The sequence below is a fragment of the Telmatherina bonti genome (genome assembly GCF_933228915.1).
Source record: "Telmatherina bonti genome assembly, chromosome: 17".
Classification (NCBI taxonomy): domain Eukaryota; kingdom Metazoa; phylum Chordata; class Actinopteri; order Atheriniformes; family Telmatherinidae; genus Telmatherina; species Telmatherina bonti.
In genome coordinates this window covers 5,447,355-5,465,786 of record NC_136615.1, presented here as the reverse complement: position 1 = coordinate 5,465,786, position 18,432 = coordinate 5,447,355, and the positions used below count along the sequence as shown (strand labels likewise).

At 43.2% G+C, this 18,432-nt stretch overlaps 1 protein-coding gene across 1 annotated transcript in view; it reads right to left on the bottom strand.

Annotated features, from left to right (window-relative positions):
• Positions 1–18,432, bottom strand: part of adamts6 (ADAM metallopeptidase with thrombospondin type 1 motif, 6) — a gene marked incomplete at both ends in the record, with an annotated part of 119,354 nt that overhangs the window by 32,121 nt on the left and 68,801 nt on the right. Inside the window, 4 exons of the mRNA XM_079256149.1 lie at positions 877–940; positions 3,301–3,446; positions 7,800–7,907; positions 16,329–16,470. Coding sequence (XP_079112275.1) covers positions 877–940; positions 3,301–3,446; positions 7,800–7,907; positions 16,329–16,470 — 460 coding nt within the window. The remainder of the gene's footprint in view (positions 1–876; positions 941–3,300; positions 3,447–7,799; positions 7,908–16,328; positions 16,471–18,432) is intronic.

The following is an 18,432-nucleotide window of genomic DNA, read 5'->3' as shown; positions in this document are numbered from 1 at the left end:
TGTGACCCCTCCCACACAAAGGCAAGAGGCACGCCAGGAGTACCCCCGAGACCCGGGCCATCGGCAGCCACCCCCAGGCGCAGGTTTACCTTCATGACAACTGTGGGGGAGTGAATGTTTTTCCAACTCACCCAGTTAAAAGTAATTTAATCTCAAAGGGGCGTGTCCTTTTGATTGACAGGTACCCGATCTCCTGCTTCAAGTCAGAAGAACGTAGAACAACCGCGGTTTTTAGCCGGTTAACAACGTGACTTAGCTTTAGCCCGCTTACCTCCGTTAGCTGGTTATCTCCTGTTAGTTCCGGGTTAGCTCAGTTAGCTCTTAGCTACAGAAAGCTCGGAGTTCTTTCGATGTCAATCATCCACCGTGACGCTCACAGCCCCCCCTCTCAGCTCCACCTCTTTGCCCATATTTGTATTTTCCGGGCGAGACGACACGCATGCCGCTGCCAAGATGGTGATGGTAGGAACCGCCCACCGAGCTTCAATTCAGCTCTTCAGAAACCTACGGGTGACGTCACGGAGGCTCCGCCCACCTTTTATATACAGTCTATGGTTTGTACTCAGCTGACACCTGTTCAGGTGGTCGCCATGTGGCGTGTACTGATAGCTGGTCCGCTCTACATGACGTACATGATGGATCTTATTTCTGTTTGTCAGCTGGATCTGTTAAATCCGTCGTTTTTTCAATCTTTCATGTGAAAATGATGCAGAATACTTCAGTTTTCAGCTAAAACTCCAGAAAAATCTCACAAACGGACAGAAACCCAGTCTAAATACAAACATTAATGGGATATTTTGTATTTCAGGGTAAGCATTAAACATAATAAATTGTGGGAATGAGTAAAAGATGGTAGAAAAACTAAATGAGGCTCACATCAGTGTTACAGGATCTGTACCGCTTCCTCTCCCCCAGACAGTACTTCCCTCCTCCAGACGGCCTGAGACAAACAAGACATTTACATGTAAATTAAATAGAAAATCACCTGCAGAAACAGGAAAATTGAGACAAAGAAGCAGATTTTAGGGTGAGGATGGTCCATTTTGGCCTAAAAACGTCTGCCGTAACAAGACGTGTGTGTGTGTGTGTGTTTGCAGCTTCTCTCAGCATGTGTTGCCAGTGATTCAGTCAGGAAATCCAAGCTGCTCTCGGAGCTTTTAACTGTGACATGACATTTAGATTGGGAAGGAAGACTGAAGGAACAATTCTTCCTTCATCTCTGAAGGGTTTTACTTTTCCCGTCCTCCTCCTCAGCTTCATCAGGCTCCCATGCAGCCATGATTATTTCCACTTGGCTGCAGCCAGGCTGGGTAATGAACGTGTTGGAGGCTGCTGTGGCAGGCTGGCTGCTTGTTCTGCTTCCTTCTCAGCACTAATGCCTGAACCTGAGCGATCACCTTTCCCAGGGGGTCTACATGATGCCCATGCCTTTCCCTCTTCCCACCTCTCTTTCCTTCTGTGGCTCTGTCTCTTTCCACAACCTTCTGGAGGTAAAAGCTTGCCTCCAATCTCGACTTGCCGACCAGCGGTGAAAGATTTGTGTCATGCAGTCACATGATGGGGTAACCACTGCACATGCTGCATCACTGCTTTTATCTCATGCAGACAATTAAAACCTAAATACAGATCAGATCAGATCAGGGGTGTCAAACTGCAGTCCTAGAGGGCCGGTATCCTGCAAGTTTTTGTTGTCTCCAAAACACACCTGGCAGACACTCAAACAGGTTGACAAGAAGCTGCTGGATCCATTGATTGAATCAGCTGTGTTGGTGGAGGGAAACAACAAAAACCTGCCGGATTCTGGCCCTCGGGGACTGGGGTCTGACACCCCTGGATTAGATGGTTCTATGCTGGAGCCTGATGTGCAGCTGTGCTGCCTCCTGAAGGCAAAAAAAAAGCATCAGATCCAGCTCATCATCCGTCCAAACCATAGCTGTCAACTAACCCTTTTTTGGCCAGAAAACTACCGTATTTTCCTTCTTTTCCAATGTCATCCCATATTTTTATTTTCCTGTGTTTTTCCCCTATTTTCATTTCAGGAAAAATACCGCGGCCCTGCAAAGAATAAAGACGCAGCAGCAACTATAATCTCCTTTCCCACACAGAAACAACTACGTGCAAACATGCATACGTGACGTTTCCATGCAGATGTGACGTTTCCATGGAGACGTGACGTTTCCACGGAGACATGACGTTTCCATGCAGATGTGACGTTTCCATGGAGACGTGACGTTTCCATGGAGACGTGACGTTTCCATGCAGATGTGACGTTTCCATGGAGACGTGACGTTTCCATGCAGATGTGACGTTTCCATGGAGACGTGACGTTTCCACGGAGACATGACGTTTCCATGCAGATGTGATGTTTCCATGGAGACGTGACGTTTCCATGGAGACGTGACGTTTCCATGCAGATGTGACGTTTCCATGGAGACGTGACGTTTCCATGGAGACGTGACGTTTCCACGGAGACGTGACGTTTCCACGGTGACATTTCCACGGAGACGTGACGTTTCCATCCTCAGCTGTCAGATTCTGAGACTAAAATGATGTAAAATGAATGTATGAACAGATAAAGCAGCATAAAGAGCAACCAGAAGTTTGTAGAAATAACACACATAGATCAGCAGGGACCAAGCCTTTTCTCATCTGCACATCATTCTCTCACGTCTGAAACACACACACACACACACACACACAGTTTCCATGTTTCCACACATCTTCCTGCTACTATCTACCTGCTGTCCTCACTGCAGCACCTCCACCTCAGCTGCATCCCAAACGTCTTCTTTGCTTTATTCCAGCCATAGAGGATCATTATTTTCCTGCTTTTCTCATCACTTGTTGATCTTTGGCTGCTCCTGATTGGACGTTACCGTCAGTTTAAGCTCTCTGATTGGTGGAAAGTCTGACAGGAAGTGTCTTCATCATCATGTCCAGGTGGAAATAGAGGTCTCTTAGCAACATGGTAGTGATGGTGATGAAGATGTGATAAATAATGGTGGATTTACCATCTAGAGTCTCTGAATAAACACTACATGTTGTGTCTGGATTGTAAACCTCCTGGACGGATAGAAACGCTGGAAAACCTCCGTAGACCAGCTGGAGGGTCACATGACCACCACAGTTACACAGTCCTGGTGGTGGAAGAAATAACACTCAGGGAGATCTGCTGGAGCTTTCAGCATTACAGATGAGAGAAACACATCCACACAGCACACACAAACACACAAACACACACTTGAAGGCAGGAGCTGGATGTGTATGTTCAGCTTGCTGTGGCTTACTTTGCCTACTTACGCTGGGCTGTCACAGTGCCTCATGGAGGAGGATACACCGCCCCCACAGGTCCTGCTGCACTCCCCCCACATGGACCACAGCCCCCAGCCTCCGTCTTCGCTCTGAGGCCAGGTGCCGAATGCAACACACTCTCCCTGGTAGCACCACTGTCCAGCGACAGGACACAATGAGAAACTTTCATTAGAACTGAGCTGGGACATAAATCCTGATTATTTTAGTCACTAAATCGAAGATGGATTTCTGCTTTTATGATGTTTCATTTTGGTGAAAGGTCTGGACTGCAGCAGACCAGTTCTCCTGTTCCACCATCAGGATGTGGTCCAGCATGGTGGAACCTGCAAGGTCTTCCCTGAAAGAGACGTTGTCTGGATGGGAGCAGATGTTTCAGCATTGATGGAGCTTCCCAGATGTGGAAGCTGCCCACGCCATCGGCACTAATGCGACCCCATCCCATCAGAGATGCAGGCTGATAACAAGCTGGATGCTCCCTCTCCTCTTTAGTCTGCAGGACACGCCGTCCATGCTGTCCACAAACTATTCCACATCTTCATAAGTCTCTTATACAGTGTAGATGGTGGGATGATCAAAGTTTCCTGCTATTTTTGGTCTCAGAGTTGTCCATCTGAGAGACTCTGTCTCTCTGAAATGCTCCTTTTATACCAGCCATGCTACTGACCTCTTGCTATTTAACCTGATTAGTTGTCAAATGTTCCTTCAGTTATTTGTAATTCGTTTCCAATTACTTTTCCAGCCTTTTGTTGCTCCTCACTTGTTACAGATGTGGGTCGTTGCCATCAGATTTGGTCAACTAACATTTTTCAGTAAAAGATAAAATGTCTCAGTTATCATGCATGAGTTACATGCAGCTTATAGAGATGATGAGAGATGAAGGTTTGATACAGGCAAACATCTTCAAATTCTGTCTTTAAAAACCTTCTTCTGCAGATTCAGACTGGTTACAAGATATATTTCTCCACACTTTCAAGCTGTAGCTACTTTAAAACCAGCTAGCATCCTTGCTAGCCTCTTGTTCAGTAAAACTGGATGTAGCACTAGCTTATTCAGCGCCAAGCTAAACTTTCAGTATCCTTATTGTTTATTTCACCTCCAGTGTGAAAATCTTGATGAACTAAGTTGGTGTATAGTCCCTAAATACACTCACTGAAAACTAAATATGACAAGGTTTTCTCACATTAGCTTAAAACTAATGTAGCATAGAACTAGATTAGCACAGCTACATAGCTTCATGCTAGCATCAGGTTAATAGCCTAGCATAACAATAGATTTTTTTGTGCAGACAAAACCTTTTCTAAAATTGCACAGACACATGGAGATAGCTCGAAAATAGGAATCATTTTCTGACTAACTAGTTTTACTCATGTAGAGATGATCCATTCAAGATGTTTTCTAAAAAGGTGAAAAACATTTCCCAAGTTAACGATGATCAAGTTGACATTTGTAGTTTTGTAGCTTTTCCAGTTTTGAGATCGTATATCCTGATCTATAAATCACCTTATATAATATATAACTGACAAAGCTAAAACAGCCACTCTGCCTCCATCTGAAAGGCAGAAATATCAGGACATATTTAAAAAATCAATTGTATCAAGATTTTAAAAGATATTGAAAGGCACTAACTGCTTTTCGGGTGAGTTTTGTACCCTCCCCTGCAGACGCTGTGCTGAAGGTTTATGGATTAAGATATAAACAGCTGCTAATTCTAACAAGGTTTTTGGGACAACTCCTTTCTGTTAAAGAACGTAATAACAGGATGAAACATACTCTAAATGGACTTCAAGTCTCTCCACTTTGAGTCTGATTTAAGATGTTTTTGCCCACTTATTTGAAGTTTGTGGTGAAATATGAGGACGTTTAGGGAGGATAGAAAGTGCTGAGGTATGTTTCAGGAGTATTTCAAGCCTGGAGTTAAGCTGGTCAGCGTTCCAGAGGGAAGAGGGGATCAGAGACAGCCCTTTGTTTGTCCAACTGTGTCAGTAGGTTAATAACCCAGAGAGAGCCTGGGACAGTCAAGGTGAGGCTCCGCCGGGCCACAGTCCTCTTTGTATGACTCACTCTTACATGAGCTGAAACCCGTCCAAACAAGATTAGCAGATGGAGCGATGGGGAGAAGGACAGAGAAAAACCTGGGAGTACATCGCAGTCCTGAGTCTCTCCCAGTTCTGTCTGCACCCTCCCCCAACCTCTGCCTCCTCCGTCTCCCCCTGCTCCTGCTGGAAGGGCCCCTCTCCATTACGTGCTGGCTGAGAAATGGCTGACATTCATATTCCTCTGAAGCTGCCCCTGGCAGGGGCAGACAGAATATGCCACTGGCTGTCCGAAAGTGCTCCAAAAGCTGTTCCAAAGCCCTCCAGGATCAACCTGGGGCCCCCTGTGTTGTCCAGGACCCTGTACGTTGGCCCCGGTCCTCAAAGGCTCCACTGAGCTAATGGTAATGATGGGTGACAGCTTGTGACACTCTCCTATTCTTCTCTTTTAGACCTCGGACCATCCGGTTACAATGGCTGCCGTAATCCATGTTAAAACTGTCTCCTCCAACCTGGCTGGCATCAACATGGGGATGATGACCTCAAGCTCAGCATGCCTGCATGTGTGTGCAGTAGTCACTGCACAGAGTGCACTCAGGGAATATTTACGCTTCCCACTGTGGTTTTCAAGTCTCTGGTTGAAGCCGAGCACACAGGAGACGTACTAACATCACGTTAACGTCACTTCACGACGCCTATACCGCCACGTGCACAACACTCCCCCATCACTGGTGAAGCTTCTCCTGAAGTCTGAACTGACTCTCTTCTTTTTCTTGTCACCTTGCTTTGTATGTAGCAAGCCTAACTGTCACCTAAACAAACACAAACTGTGTACCTTTAATAATCCCAGCTGGCATGGAATCATACGTGGTTGGAAAGCCTGATTCCTCACCTTTAACATGATGTCTGACTGGTCAGGAAGGTTCTTCTTTAAAATGAATAACACAGCTACATGCATGGTTAAAAGCCCTTAAAACGTTCTCAAAGTCGATTCTGTTAGTATTTACTCTTGTTTTGGGATTCAGGTAGCACCAGGTGTGAATCAGTTATTGATGGGTGACTGGTAGTGACTGATCAAAATATCTAATGGTATTCTGGAGCCAGTGGTGAACCTATATCTCCAGCATCTGGTACTTCAGTCCACCTGCCCCGGAGGTAAACAGTCTCCTCCAAAGAGCGGATCCAATACGATACGGTACAATAACACATGGATGATGTCACAGAATACAATATGAGACAGTGTAATGCAATGTGATGCCATACAATACAGAACAATGTGGTCCTATGTTGTGAGATGCCATACGTTGCAAAACGATACTGTTCTGATCGTATTGTACGATACGATATGATGCCGTACCGTAGAATATGATATGATACCGTATTGTAAAATACGATATGATACTGTACCGTACAATACGATATGATACCGTACCGTACAATACGATATGATACCGTACCGTACAATACGATATGATACCGTATTAATATGATACCGTATTGTAAAATACGATATGATACTGTACCGTACAATACGATATGATACCGTATTGTAAAATACGATATGATACTGTACCGTACAATACGATATGATACCGTATTGTAAAATACGATATGATACTGTACCGTACAATACGATATGATACCGTATTGTAAAATACGATATGATACTGTACCGTACAATACGATATGATACCGTATTGTAAAATACGATATGATACCGTACCGTACAATACGATATGATACCGTATTGTAAAATACGATATGATACCGTACCGTACAATACGATATGATACCGTATTGTAAAATACAATATGATACCGTACAATACGATATGATACCATACCGTACAATACGATATGATACCGTATTTTACAATACAGTATGATACCGTATTGTAAAATACAATATGATACTGTACCGTACAATATGATACAATACTTTACCATACAATATGATATAATTCAGGATGATACTGTACAACACTGTGTGATATGATGTGCTACGGTACAATATGATGCGGTATGAAGCATTACTTTATGTTGCATTTCAATATACTTTATTGTCTCTGAAGAGAAATTTCTATTAGTGCTGATCAAACAGCAACAAGTCTGTATCATCCACTCAAAATACCAAGTAAAGCTCTGTAAGTGAAGAGTGTCTTGTCTACAGACATTTTATAAACATAGTCCCACCCTTCACCTCTTGCACACTCTATACACACATCACACACCAAACTAATAAAAATGCAAAGATACTTAATAAATAAAGCATAAGCAGGTTGTTTGGATCTGCAGCCACAACAACCGTCACTTCTACCTGGTCATAAAGGTGACTGATCAGACTGAATAAAACAACACCAGGTGGGATTATTAAAGGGGAGAAATGATAACGGTGCTCCTTTTGACCTACCAATGCTTCTTGGTTTAAATGTAGGATAAATATTTGGTGACTTACCCCTTTGTCAATGCTGCCGGTCTGGCATAGCGTCCCCTCTGCAGCTGGGATACTGTTAGTTACACAGCGGTTGCTTTTACTAAGGCACCAGAGCTCTCTACACACTTCCTAGGAAAGAAGGCAAATGCAAGTTGGTCAGAATAAATCATTTCAGCAGACATGGGGCTTGGATTGTTAAAAAGAGGGAGAATGATTTATTGTTGGCTTTTGGTGGCTTTCCTTTTGTTGTCTGACAGCTGTGACGAGGATAAAAAAAAAGAACACAAACAGCATGGAATTTCATCCATAAATTCCAGATCAAATCGGAGAACAAGAGAAGCTGATGAGACCACATCAAACCCGCCGAGAGGCGTCTGACTTCAACGGGACATATGCTTTGGATCTAGCGCAGCACACTGAGGGTCATCCGGTGCTCTTCATGTTCTCTTATGAGAAATGAAGAGTCAGCTGGATCAACAGCATGACGAATGTGTGCTCACATTCACCTCAGGACCACACGGGACCGTGACATCAGTTCAAGAAATCCCATTTTGGCTTCTTGGGGGTAATCAAGAGTGAGCAACAGGCCTCCCAAGTCTTAGATAACGTTGACTTGTAGGCCTGACAAATATCTTTTGCATTAGTGAGAAGTCTGAATAAACATCATCACTCGGCGCTTCAGATCCTCTCAGATCGCCAAAAGTAAAGAGCTAACAGTGTAAATGGAACTAGCTGGCATTAGATTCCCCGTTAAATCAAACTGGTTTACCTCGTGTCTCAACTTCAAAGGCTTTACTGGTGGGTAGAGTATGGCAGACGAGCACGGCCATGAAAAAGAGTTAGGATCCCACGCACTGGTTCTGACCCAGAGGTCAGTAAATATGCCACAGCCCTGCAGCTCCCTGAACCTGTCCAGATTAAATAAAGCCACAAACTGCCACTCATGTTGCAGGGACTGCCCTCTGCCAGCTGGTTTCAATAAGCCACCCTGCTGCTCCGTTCGCTATCTCAGCCGAGCTGAAAGGTCAGCAGCGTGAACCTCAACCAACAGGGATGTGAGCCTGATGGATCTACGTTAGCGGGTGATAAAAAGCTCAGGAAGGGTATCGCTAATACAGCCATCAAAGGTTGTTTGTTTTTCATACCTCCAGCTTCCAGTGCGGCTCTGCTTTGGGAAGCGGGTTGGTGGTTTTCAGTTGCTAAGTTTCTCATCCCCCATCAGACCTGTAGAGGTTCTGGTTCTGGGTAGGATCCATCCCCCATCAGACCTGTAGAGGTCCGGGTTCTGGAGAGGGTCCATCCCCCATCAGACCTGTAGAGGTCCGGGTTCTGGGTAGGATCCATCCCCCATCAGACCTGTAGAGGTCCGGGTTCTGGGTAGGATCCATCCCCCATCAGACCTGTAGAGGTTCTGGTTCTGGGTAGGATCCATCCCCCATCAGACCTGTAGAGGTCCGGGTTCTGGGTAGGATCCATCCCCCATCAGACCTGTAGAGGTCCGGGTTCTGGGTAGGATCCATCCCCCATCAGACCTGTAGAGGTCCGGGTTCTGGGTAGGATCCATCCCCCATCAGACCTGTAGAGGTTCTGGTTCTGGGTAGGATCCATCCCCCATCAGACCTGTAGAGGTCCGGGTTCTGGAGAGGGTCCATCCCCCATCAGACCTGTAGAGGTCCGGGTTCTGGGTAGGATCCATCCCCCATCAGACCTGTAGAGGTCCGGGTTCTGGAGAGGGTCCATCCCCCATCAGACCTGTAGAGGTCCAGGTTCTGGGTAGGATCCATCCCCCATCAGACCTGTAGAGGTCCGGGTTCTGGAGAGGGTCCATCCCCCATCAGACCTGTAGAGGTCCAGGTTCTGGGTAGGATCCATCCCCCATCAGACCTGTAGAGGTCCGGGTTCTGGAGAGGGTCCATCCCCCATCAGACCTGTAGAGGTCCGGGTTCTGGGTAGGATCCATCCCCCATCAGACCCGTAGAAGTCCGGGTTCTGGAGAGGGTCCATCCCCCATCAGACCCGTAGAAGTCCGGGTTCTGGGTAGGATCCATCCCCCATCAGACCTGTAGAGGTCCGGGTTCTGGGTAGGATCCATCCCCCATCAGACCCGTAGAAGTCCGGGTTCTGGAGAGGGTCCATCCCCCATCAGACCTGTACAGGTTCTGGTTCTGGGTAAGATCCATCCCCCATCAGACCCGTAGAAGTCCGGGTTCTGGGTAGGATACATCCCCCATCAGACCTGTCGAGGTTCTGGTTCTGGGTATTAACCATCCCCCATCAGACCTGTAGAGGTCCAGGTTCCGGGTAGGAACCATCAGGGACAGGTTCCTCTTCCAGCCAACGGTGGTAGCTTCACATCACTGTCTGAACCTTTGTCTACAGGTGTCATTCTACGCCGATGATAAACAATTATGTCTTTAAAACTACAGAATCTGATCGGTCAGCTTTAAGTCTGGACCATCATGTACCGACTAGAACTAGAGCTCATAGAAACCTTCTTTTTCTATAGAAACCACTTATTTCTATCAGAATTATGTCCAACATAAAACCAGTTGTCGCTTCACTGGAGTTGGAAACTTTTGTTTACTCTTACCTTCGTTTTTAAGTTGTTTGATCTTTTATATGTTTTTTGTGTTTTTATTTGTTTATAGAGGAGCACTTTGTCACATCTACTATTTCTTATTTTTAACAAATAATAATGAATAGTATTAATAAAGGGATCCATACAGGAAGCAGACATTCTATCCATCCAGCTCTAACTGGAGAAGTCATTAATTAAAATGTAAAACTGAAATCGTGGATCATGAAACTGATCGCAGAATAGTACTTAGATCCAGTTTTTAATGTTATCAACATGAAAGGTACACGTGATCATCGCCTGCATATCGCCATGGCAACCAAGTGCAGCTTCAGATTAAAGAAGCTCCTATTGATGAACATGCTAACATGTTAACACATCTGTCTGATGCAAAAGTGACACAACGCTCGACCAACTGCAGGCAAATAAACATATTAAAGGTAAAGTTGTGATGATGAAGCTGGGAGAAGAGCTTCTTTCAGATTTCCAGACCAGGTGAAACTCCTTTCACACTGGTCGCAGGTGTGCAGATTCTCTGTGGCGTGCAGCTGGTTGGTTTCCAGCTGCCTCAACAGACTCTTCCCACATCCAGGACTGCGATAAGGGTTTTCTTAACTAGATTTATTTTTTAATCCTCCATTACATATTTTAAATCAAAATACAAGGATGTTATACCGATATTTATTGATAAGTGTCCATTCTTCCTTCGATGTGTGTCTATGGCAAGCAGCAACCTCCGGTGGTTAAAAGTGACACCAAAACCTGCAGTTTCTTCCTCATCCACTAGGGGCTCCAAAACAGAGCAAATCTCCAAAGACTCCCATGTTATAAAGACCAACTTCACAGCAGGAATAAACATGTTTACAGCCTGATACAAAAATCCATTTTCAGTTTAATAGGTCAGGTTTACCTAAATGACAGCTGTGTGTGGAGTGAATTTTTTTCTAACTTAAACTAATTTAATCTTAAAATTAGGCATATTTAGGGGCGTGTCCTTTTGATTGACAGGTACACAATCTCCCGCTTCAAGTCAGTAGAACGTAGAACAACCGCGGTTTTTAGCCGGTTAACCATAGACATCATATATACGTAGACGCTGCATTGTATCACGCCACCTATACGAGCTGACGTCTCATCGCGCCGCCATCTTGGATGGGTCTCCATGCTCCTCCAATGCATTTATTTGTAAGGTGTAGGTCCAACCACGACAAGAACTCCACGGATTTTTACCTGTTTTTCCTCACAGTTTGGTTTGTTACAAAGGGCAGAGATATTGTTATGATACAGATCACTGTAAAACATTAAAAAACAACGTGATTTTAAGTTAAAATATTTTGATAAGTCCTATAGTTAGGGATCATTAGCTATCTAACTATCCCTTAGTTATGTTGCGATAGGTTTAGACTGCTGAGGGACATTTCCTGGTACACAAGGGCTGCTAACTTTCCAAAAACCTTGGAGTAAGATTTAATGAAGACAATCCAAATTTTGCTGTGTACAGAACAGCAAGACATTAGACCCAGGATGTTTCATTTTATGTAGGTTTAATAATAAAATATAACACTCAGAAGTAACATTCCATTATATATATATATATATATATATATATATATATATATATATATATATATATATATATATATATATATATATATATATATGTATGTATATATGTGAAATTAAAAGTACTTTATTAATCCCAAAGGGAAATTCAGTATTGTAGTATATAATGATAATAATAACTAGAGGAGGTCTTGTTCCGGAGGCTGATGGCTGCTGGCAGGAATGATCTTCTGTATCTTTCAGTCTTACATCGGACCTGAAGAAGCCTCTCACTGAACACACTTTGTTGTTTCATCACTGTGTTGTGGAGAGGGTGTGAAGAATCCTCCATCATCTTCATCAGCTTGTGCAGCATTCTTCTTTGGACAATCAGCTCCAGCGGCTCCAGAGTTACTCCAAGCACAGAAGCAGCTTTCTGGATCAGTTTGTTGATTCTCTTCAAGTCTCTGGTTCTGATGCTACTACCCCAGCAGATGCTGCAAAGCTGACTGCACTCTCCACAACAGACTTATAGAAGATATGCAACATCTTGGTGCAGACGTTAAACCATCTCAGCTTCCTTAAGAAGTACAGTCTGCTCTGACCTTTCTTGTAGATGTAGTCAGTGTTGCATTTCCAGTCCAGTTTGTTGTCCAGCTGAACTCCAAGATACTTGTATTCCTCCACCACCTCCACCTCCTCTCCCAGGATGGAAACAGTGCTTTGTTTATTCTTCTTCCTCCTGAAGTCAACAATCATCTCTTTTGTTTTGCTGCTATTTAATATGAGATGATTGTCACCGCACCATTTAACAAACTGACTGACCAGTTCTCTGTACTCTGCTTCTTGTCCATCCCTGATACACCCCACAACTGCAGAGTCATCAGAGTATTTCTGCAGACGACAGGACTCAGAGTTGTACTGGAAGTCTGAGGTGTACAGAGTGAAGAGGAATGGCCAGAGTACAGTTCCTTGTGGTGCACCAGTGCTACTGACCTCCATCTCAGACACACAACCTTTCAGTCTCACAAACTGGGGTCTGTTTGTGAGGTAGTCATAGATCCAGGTGGTTGTGGAGGTATCCACCTGGAATTTATGGAGCTTCTCACATAACAAAGCAGGCTGAATGGTATTAAAAGCACTGAGAAATGAAAGAACATGACCCTCAGAGTGCTGCCTGAATGGTCCAGATGAGAGTGTGCTCTCTGGAGCAGGTATATGATGGCATCTTCAACCCCAGGTCCATTACGATATGCAAACTGGAATGGGTCCTGAAAGGTGTTTACTTGCACAGCACTGGGACTCTATTTTGTCTCAGACTGGTGTTGAAAAGTATATAATATATATATATATATATATATATATATATATATATATATATATATATATATATATATATATATATATATATATATATATATATATATATATGTGTGTGTGTGTATTAGTGTTAATTTAGGTTTATTTTATTCTTCATTCATTCTTTGTTAAATGTAATGTCTTCTCCCCACTTGTTGTCTCATGATTGTCCTTTGTGTAGTACATTAAATCCTCCAGCGCTCTGCTTCGTTACTCATATATGAAGCTACGCTTTTTTTCTACTTCTACTTTTTAATCCTGTGTTGCCTCTACTGGGTTCTTGGTGTGTAGGAATAATTCATAATTATATCATAATAATTCTAACAATTCACTTGCATTCAGGAGATTATTCACTGTGTTAATATTATTTATCAACCAATTAAGTAGAAAAGTGTTTTTTTAGTGTGTAATATATACGCGTTGTTCCCCCAAAAAGTTTTGTGGGGAAACTACATTGACGCTGCAGCAAAACTCGACAGCAGAGACCCATCCAATATGGCGGCGACGCTGGTTCACTCTCCAGCGCTCAATGAGGCGTCAACGTATATATGATGTCTATGCGGTTAACAACATGACTTAGCTTTAGCCTGCTAACCTCCGTTAGCTGGTTAGCTCCTATTATCTCCATGTTACCTCGGTTAGGTCTTAGCTACAGGTAGGTCGGAGTTCGCTCGATGTCAATCATCCACTATGACGCTCACAGCCCCCCTCTCAGCTCCACGTCTTTGCCTATTTTTGTATTTTTCAGGTGAGAGGACATGCTTGACGCTGCCAAGATGGTGACGGTAGGAACCGCCCACCGAGCTTCAATTTAGCTCTTCAGAAACCTTCAGGTGACGACACCATGTACTGTATCTTTTATGTACAGTCTATGGGTTATGGTTACTAGCACTGTTTCAAGATGGTCGCTCTTTTGACAAGTCAGTCGGAAGCACATGAGTGATTAAAGGGAGGTTTTCCAAATAAACATAAATAGTGAAAAATGTGCCAATAGATTACCCCTTTATTCAAAATGTTATATTTTAATAGAACAACAGTTTGGAAGAGGTTGGAGTTTATCAGGGTAAATTTGCTTGTTTTGTTTTGTTGGTTTTTTTGTTTTTTTTTTACATAAAATTGAAATTATTTTGTGCTGCTTTCTCTCTAATCTGCTCTGACAACAAGCCAATCATGATCAATAATCTGTCCCTTGTTGCACCTGCCTCATGCTTTCTGATTAGCGCACCTGCTCCCAGTTTGTTGTTAGCCCCTCCGCATCTCCCCAGTTTCACTGTTTGACGTGGTTCTCCCACTGATCTCCAGGACCAAGAAGGTCTTATTCTAAAACAGAAGGTGATGACGGTAGACTGGATCCTGATGTGGTTACAGGATTTCTTCTTCCACAGTGTCATGCTGCAGCTACTTTAAAACCAGCTAGCATCCTTGCTAGCCTCCTGTTAAATGAAATGTAGCATTAGCTTTGTCAGCACTAAGCTAATCATTTAGCATCTTTCTTCATTATTTTCAGCTATCGTGAAAATCCTGATGAACTGAGCTGATTGATGTGTCGTCCCTAAATACTCTCACTGAAAAGTAAATGATAGTTTCCCCACATTAGCTTAAAGCTAACTTAGTGCTAGCATAGAACTGAGCACTGCTGCATTTTTTCATGCTAACATCAGTTTAGCAGAACATTTGAACATGCACAGGAACTAAATCTCAGAAATATTTTTAAAGGAGGAATAATTAGGAAACGAATGTTGACTGGACACTGGTGTTGTGACACTGGTGCAGGGATACTGGTGATACTGGTGGCAATCCAGTCAAGCTGTTTTCTAAAATGCTGAGAAGCATTTGTTTTTTTACGACGGTGTCCTCAGCAACACGTTGTGCCCCTGCAACATGACTGATGAACCTCACGGTTTAACTTTCTCTGCTGCAGTGCAGAACAGTCAGAAAGCATCCATCCAAACACGGAAAAGCTCCGAGCTTTGCAGGAGATTCAGCCTCAGAAAGCATTTATTCCAGCTCGCCATCCATCCTGCCCTGTGAAAAGTATCTGATCATCATGTAGCGTGTTCAATCTGCGCTGGAATCCCATCCACTCATTCATGTGCAACTTTCATGCTGATCTAAAACCATAGTTATGAGCATAGAAGCCAAAAAAACAGGCTTTGATTTGGAGCTGCAGTCAGATATTTCTTTCAGTGAAATGAAATAACTCCATGATCTCTGCTAATCTGTCGCCTTTTTTCATGATGAGCCCAAATATTTATGCAAGGTAAAGCAGCATGGCGTTACTGCTGGTCAGGTGTTGGGGAAATCTTTCAGCTGTGCAGTTGTTGCTCGTCTGTCGCTGCTCGTGTTGCCGTACCCGCCGAGCCTTTCTCATTACTCAGCAGGAAGACGAGTCATCACCAGTCCAGACTAAATAAAACCCATGCTGACATCTCAGCTGATTTTCTGCCTCGCTCCTCATGTGGGCGATGCACTGATGAGGATGAGCAGCGGACATTTTTGCATCAGCATCTGGTGAGTTTTTAGCGTTTATTAAACAACTGTCATGGCTGCATGAGATCCTGCCTGCAGTGCAGAGAAGCTCAGGCTTTTCAGAGGAAGCCTCAAACGTCACAAGACAGCAAATCAGCCTTTTTCAGGAGGTAACAGAGCTGCATATTAGGAGAGATTTCCTTTTTAAAACCTGCATTCTTACGTTTTCAGGCTTTAGTCATGGACACAAAGGTCTAACCTTTATTTTTACAGGTAAGAACAATGAAAACTTAACTTGTAAAACTACTGGTACTAGTTTCTGTCCATTCCTGCACAGCGTCGTGCATCACTCTGTGGAAGACACGTTGCTGAAGACGGATCAGTTCATGCAGCGATGACATAAAACCTGAAAATCTGATGAAAGCGATGAAAAACCTTCGTTTGTGTGAACGCACCTTTAGTTTAGAATTTATTCATATGGAGGATAAAGTTTAGTCACAATTTGACAAAAAAAAAAAAAAATCATATTTACAGCTAAACAGAGGAAAGTCTGAGAGTTTGGGACCCAGATCAGTTGGACTGGAGAAAACATACTGGTTTCTTACTCCATACTTGCACTGGCGCGAGGATGTTCCGTACTGGAAGCGGCACTGCTCGTCGGCGTCGTACACCTGCCCCGGCGCCACCGTGGGGTACAGGAAGTCTCGTCTCAGAGGCTCGTTGTCCAGACATGTCCCCCGACCTGAGCTGATAAGAAAACACACCTACATCAGGACCGTTTCTCAGACCGAGGACACTTTCCTGCCGGTTCACGTCCTGCTCCGGCTTTTTCTCACATTATTTTAATTATCTGAACATGCCGCGGTTCCCGGCCCTGCGATGGACCGGCGAGCTGTCCAGGGTGTACCCTGCCTTCCACCCAAAGCCAGCTGGGATAGGCTCCAGCTTCCCGCCACCCTTCCATCGGACGAAGCCGTTAGGACGATGGATGCCATGGTTCCCATTCATTCAGACTAGTTATTTTCTTTTCATGCATGTTTCAGGATTTTATTTCTAATTTTTACTTGTTTTTTCTTGTTACTATTTTTACCTGGTCGATTTGTTGTCCTGATTATGATTCTTCTGATTTGTGTGTGATGAATTAAATATGCACATAGTTTGGTTCATATGAAATCTGAAACGAGTTTGGAGGGAAAAATAGCATTTTATCAGTCTTTCAAAAACATTTAGGTTGGTTTAGAGTTTATTTGATATTTCTGATTTACTTCATCTGTTTCAGAGGAAAATAAAGATTTTTTAGAACGAGGAGTGGGAAGTTTGTGAGCACGTCAGCTGTTCACGGCGTTGTTTTAAACAACTTGGATGGCTGATAAAACTATTTATCCATGTAAGACTAATAACATCAAATTGTGCATTTTATGGGAAAAAAAATCAATTTGAGGTCTTTTTTTTTTTTAAAAAATCATCACATGTAATTCAATAAAGTATTTATAGGATTAAAATGTTTAAATAATTACATTTTTGGTATTTATAATTAGAAATTGTTTTTTAGAATATTTGAGCAAAAGAAAATGGGGAAAATTGTGATGTTTCAATAGAAGTTTGTGGACTTTTGTTGCCTAAAACAACCCAAACAACAAAAAACTCAAATGATACAAAAAAAAAAATCATAAATGTTATTCTAAAATCAAATTTAGACATTTTTTATAATTCTAATAAAATCAGCAGCATCACATGATCAAACTGGAATTTAAAGGGTTAAAATGACATATTTAGCGACTTTAATATCGACTGAAGGAAACTGAGTGATTTGATTCAAATAAAGGACATAAACATAATCTGTCATGTTTTTAAACAATTTTCAGGAGAAAACTTTTGTGAACGGCGAGAGTTTTAGACGTCTAAAATGGGCTGTTCGTCGTATTACAACATAAACGGAGAGAAATTCTGCCGGAAAGCGGCGTTCAGCCTGTTTAAAGCCGATGGAAATGGCGGCCTGGCGGCTCAGATGGACGGCTCAGAGGAATCCATGAAAACCAGAAGATCTTCGCCAACCAGTCCTGCATGGAGGTTCAGCAGAGCTGTTCATACTGGGTTTTAAATGGGAATAAACTGGTGGATCGTCAGCAAGACGCAACACACAACGTCCTGACAGACTCCACAACGAAGAGAGGCCTCGGCTGCAGGGAGCTCAATCCAAACATCCACAGTATCGATATGGAGGCTACTTTCAGTATCGTCAGATGGCTGCTTGATGAGATTGGTCGGTTTCTTGCAGATTCTGGAGGTAAAACCTGAAAGGAAGTGAATCAGAACCAAAAATGGTTTTATATTGTTTACAAACAAAAAGGCTTCAACTAAAATGTCTTTCATTAAAAAAAAGGCTTTTCTTTGTTTTATTAGGATCAGAATTATGATCATAAGTTAAGTTTCACAAAAGGTATCAATGATACTTTACCTGGAATTATTCGGTATCGACCGATACCATAATTGGCACATCGCCTCTAAAAGGTGTCACCGTCTAAATACGACTGAAAGATTTTTAAAACGACGTCTTTGATGCCACAAAGTCCTCGAGTCGGGAGGATCCAGGATCTAGAGCGCCAGAGGAGCGGAGGACAACCAGAACCAACCAGCAGACTCTCAGCCGGGCCTTCCTGGTAAGGCGACACCTTCTGAAACCAGCCTGGATTTTGTCTGAAAAGCTGT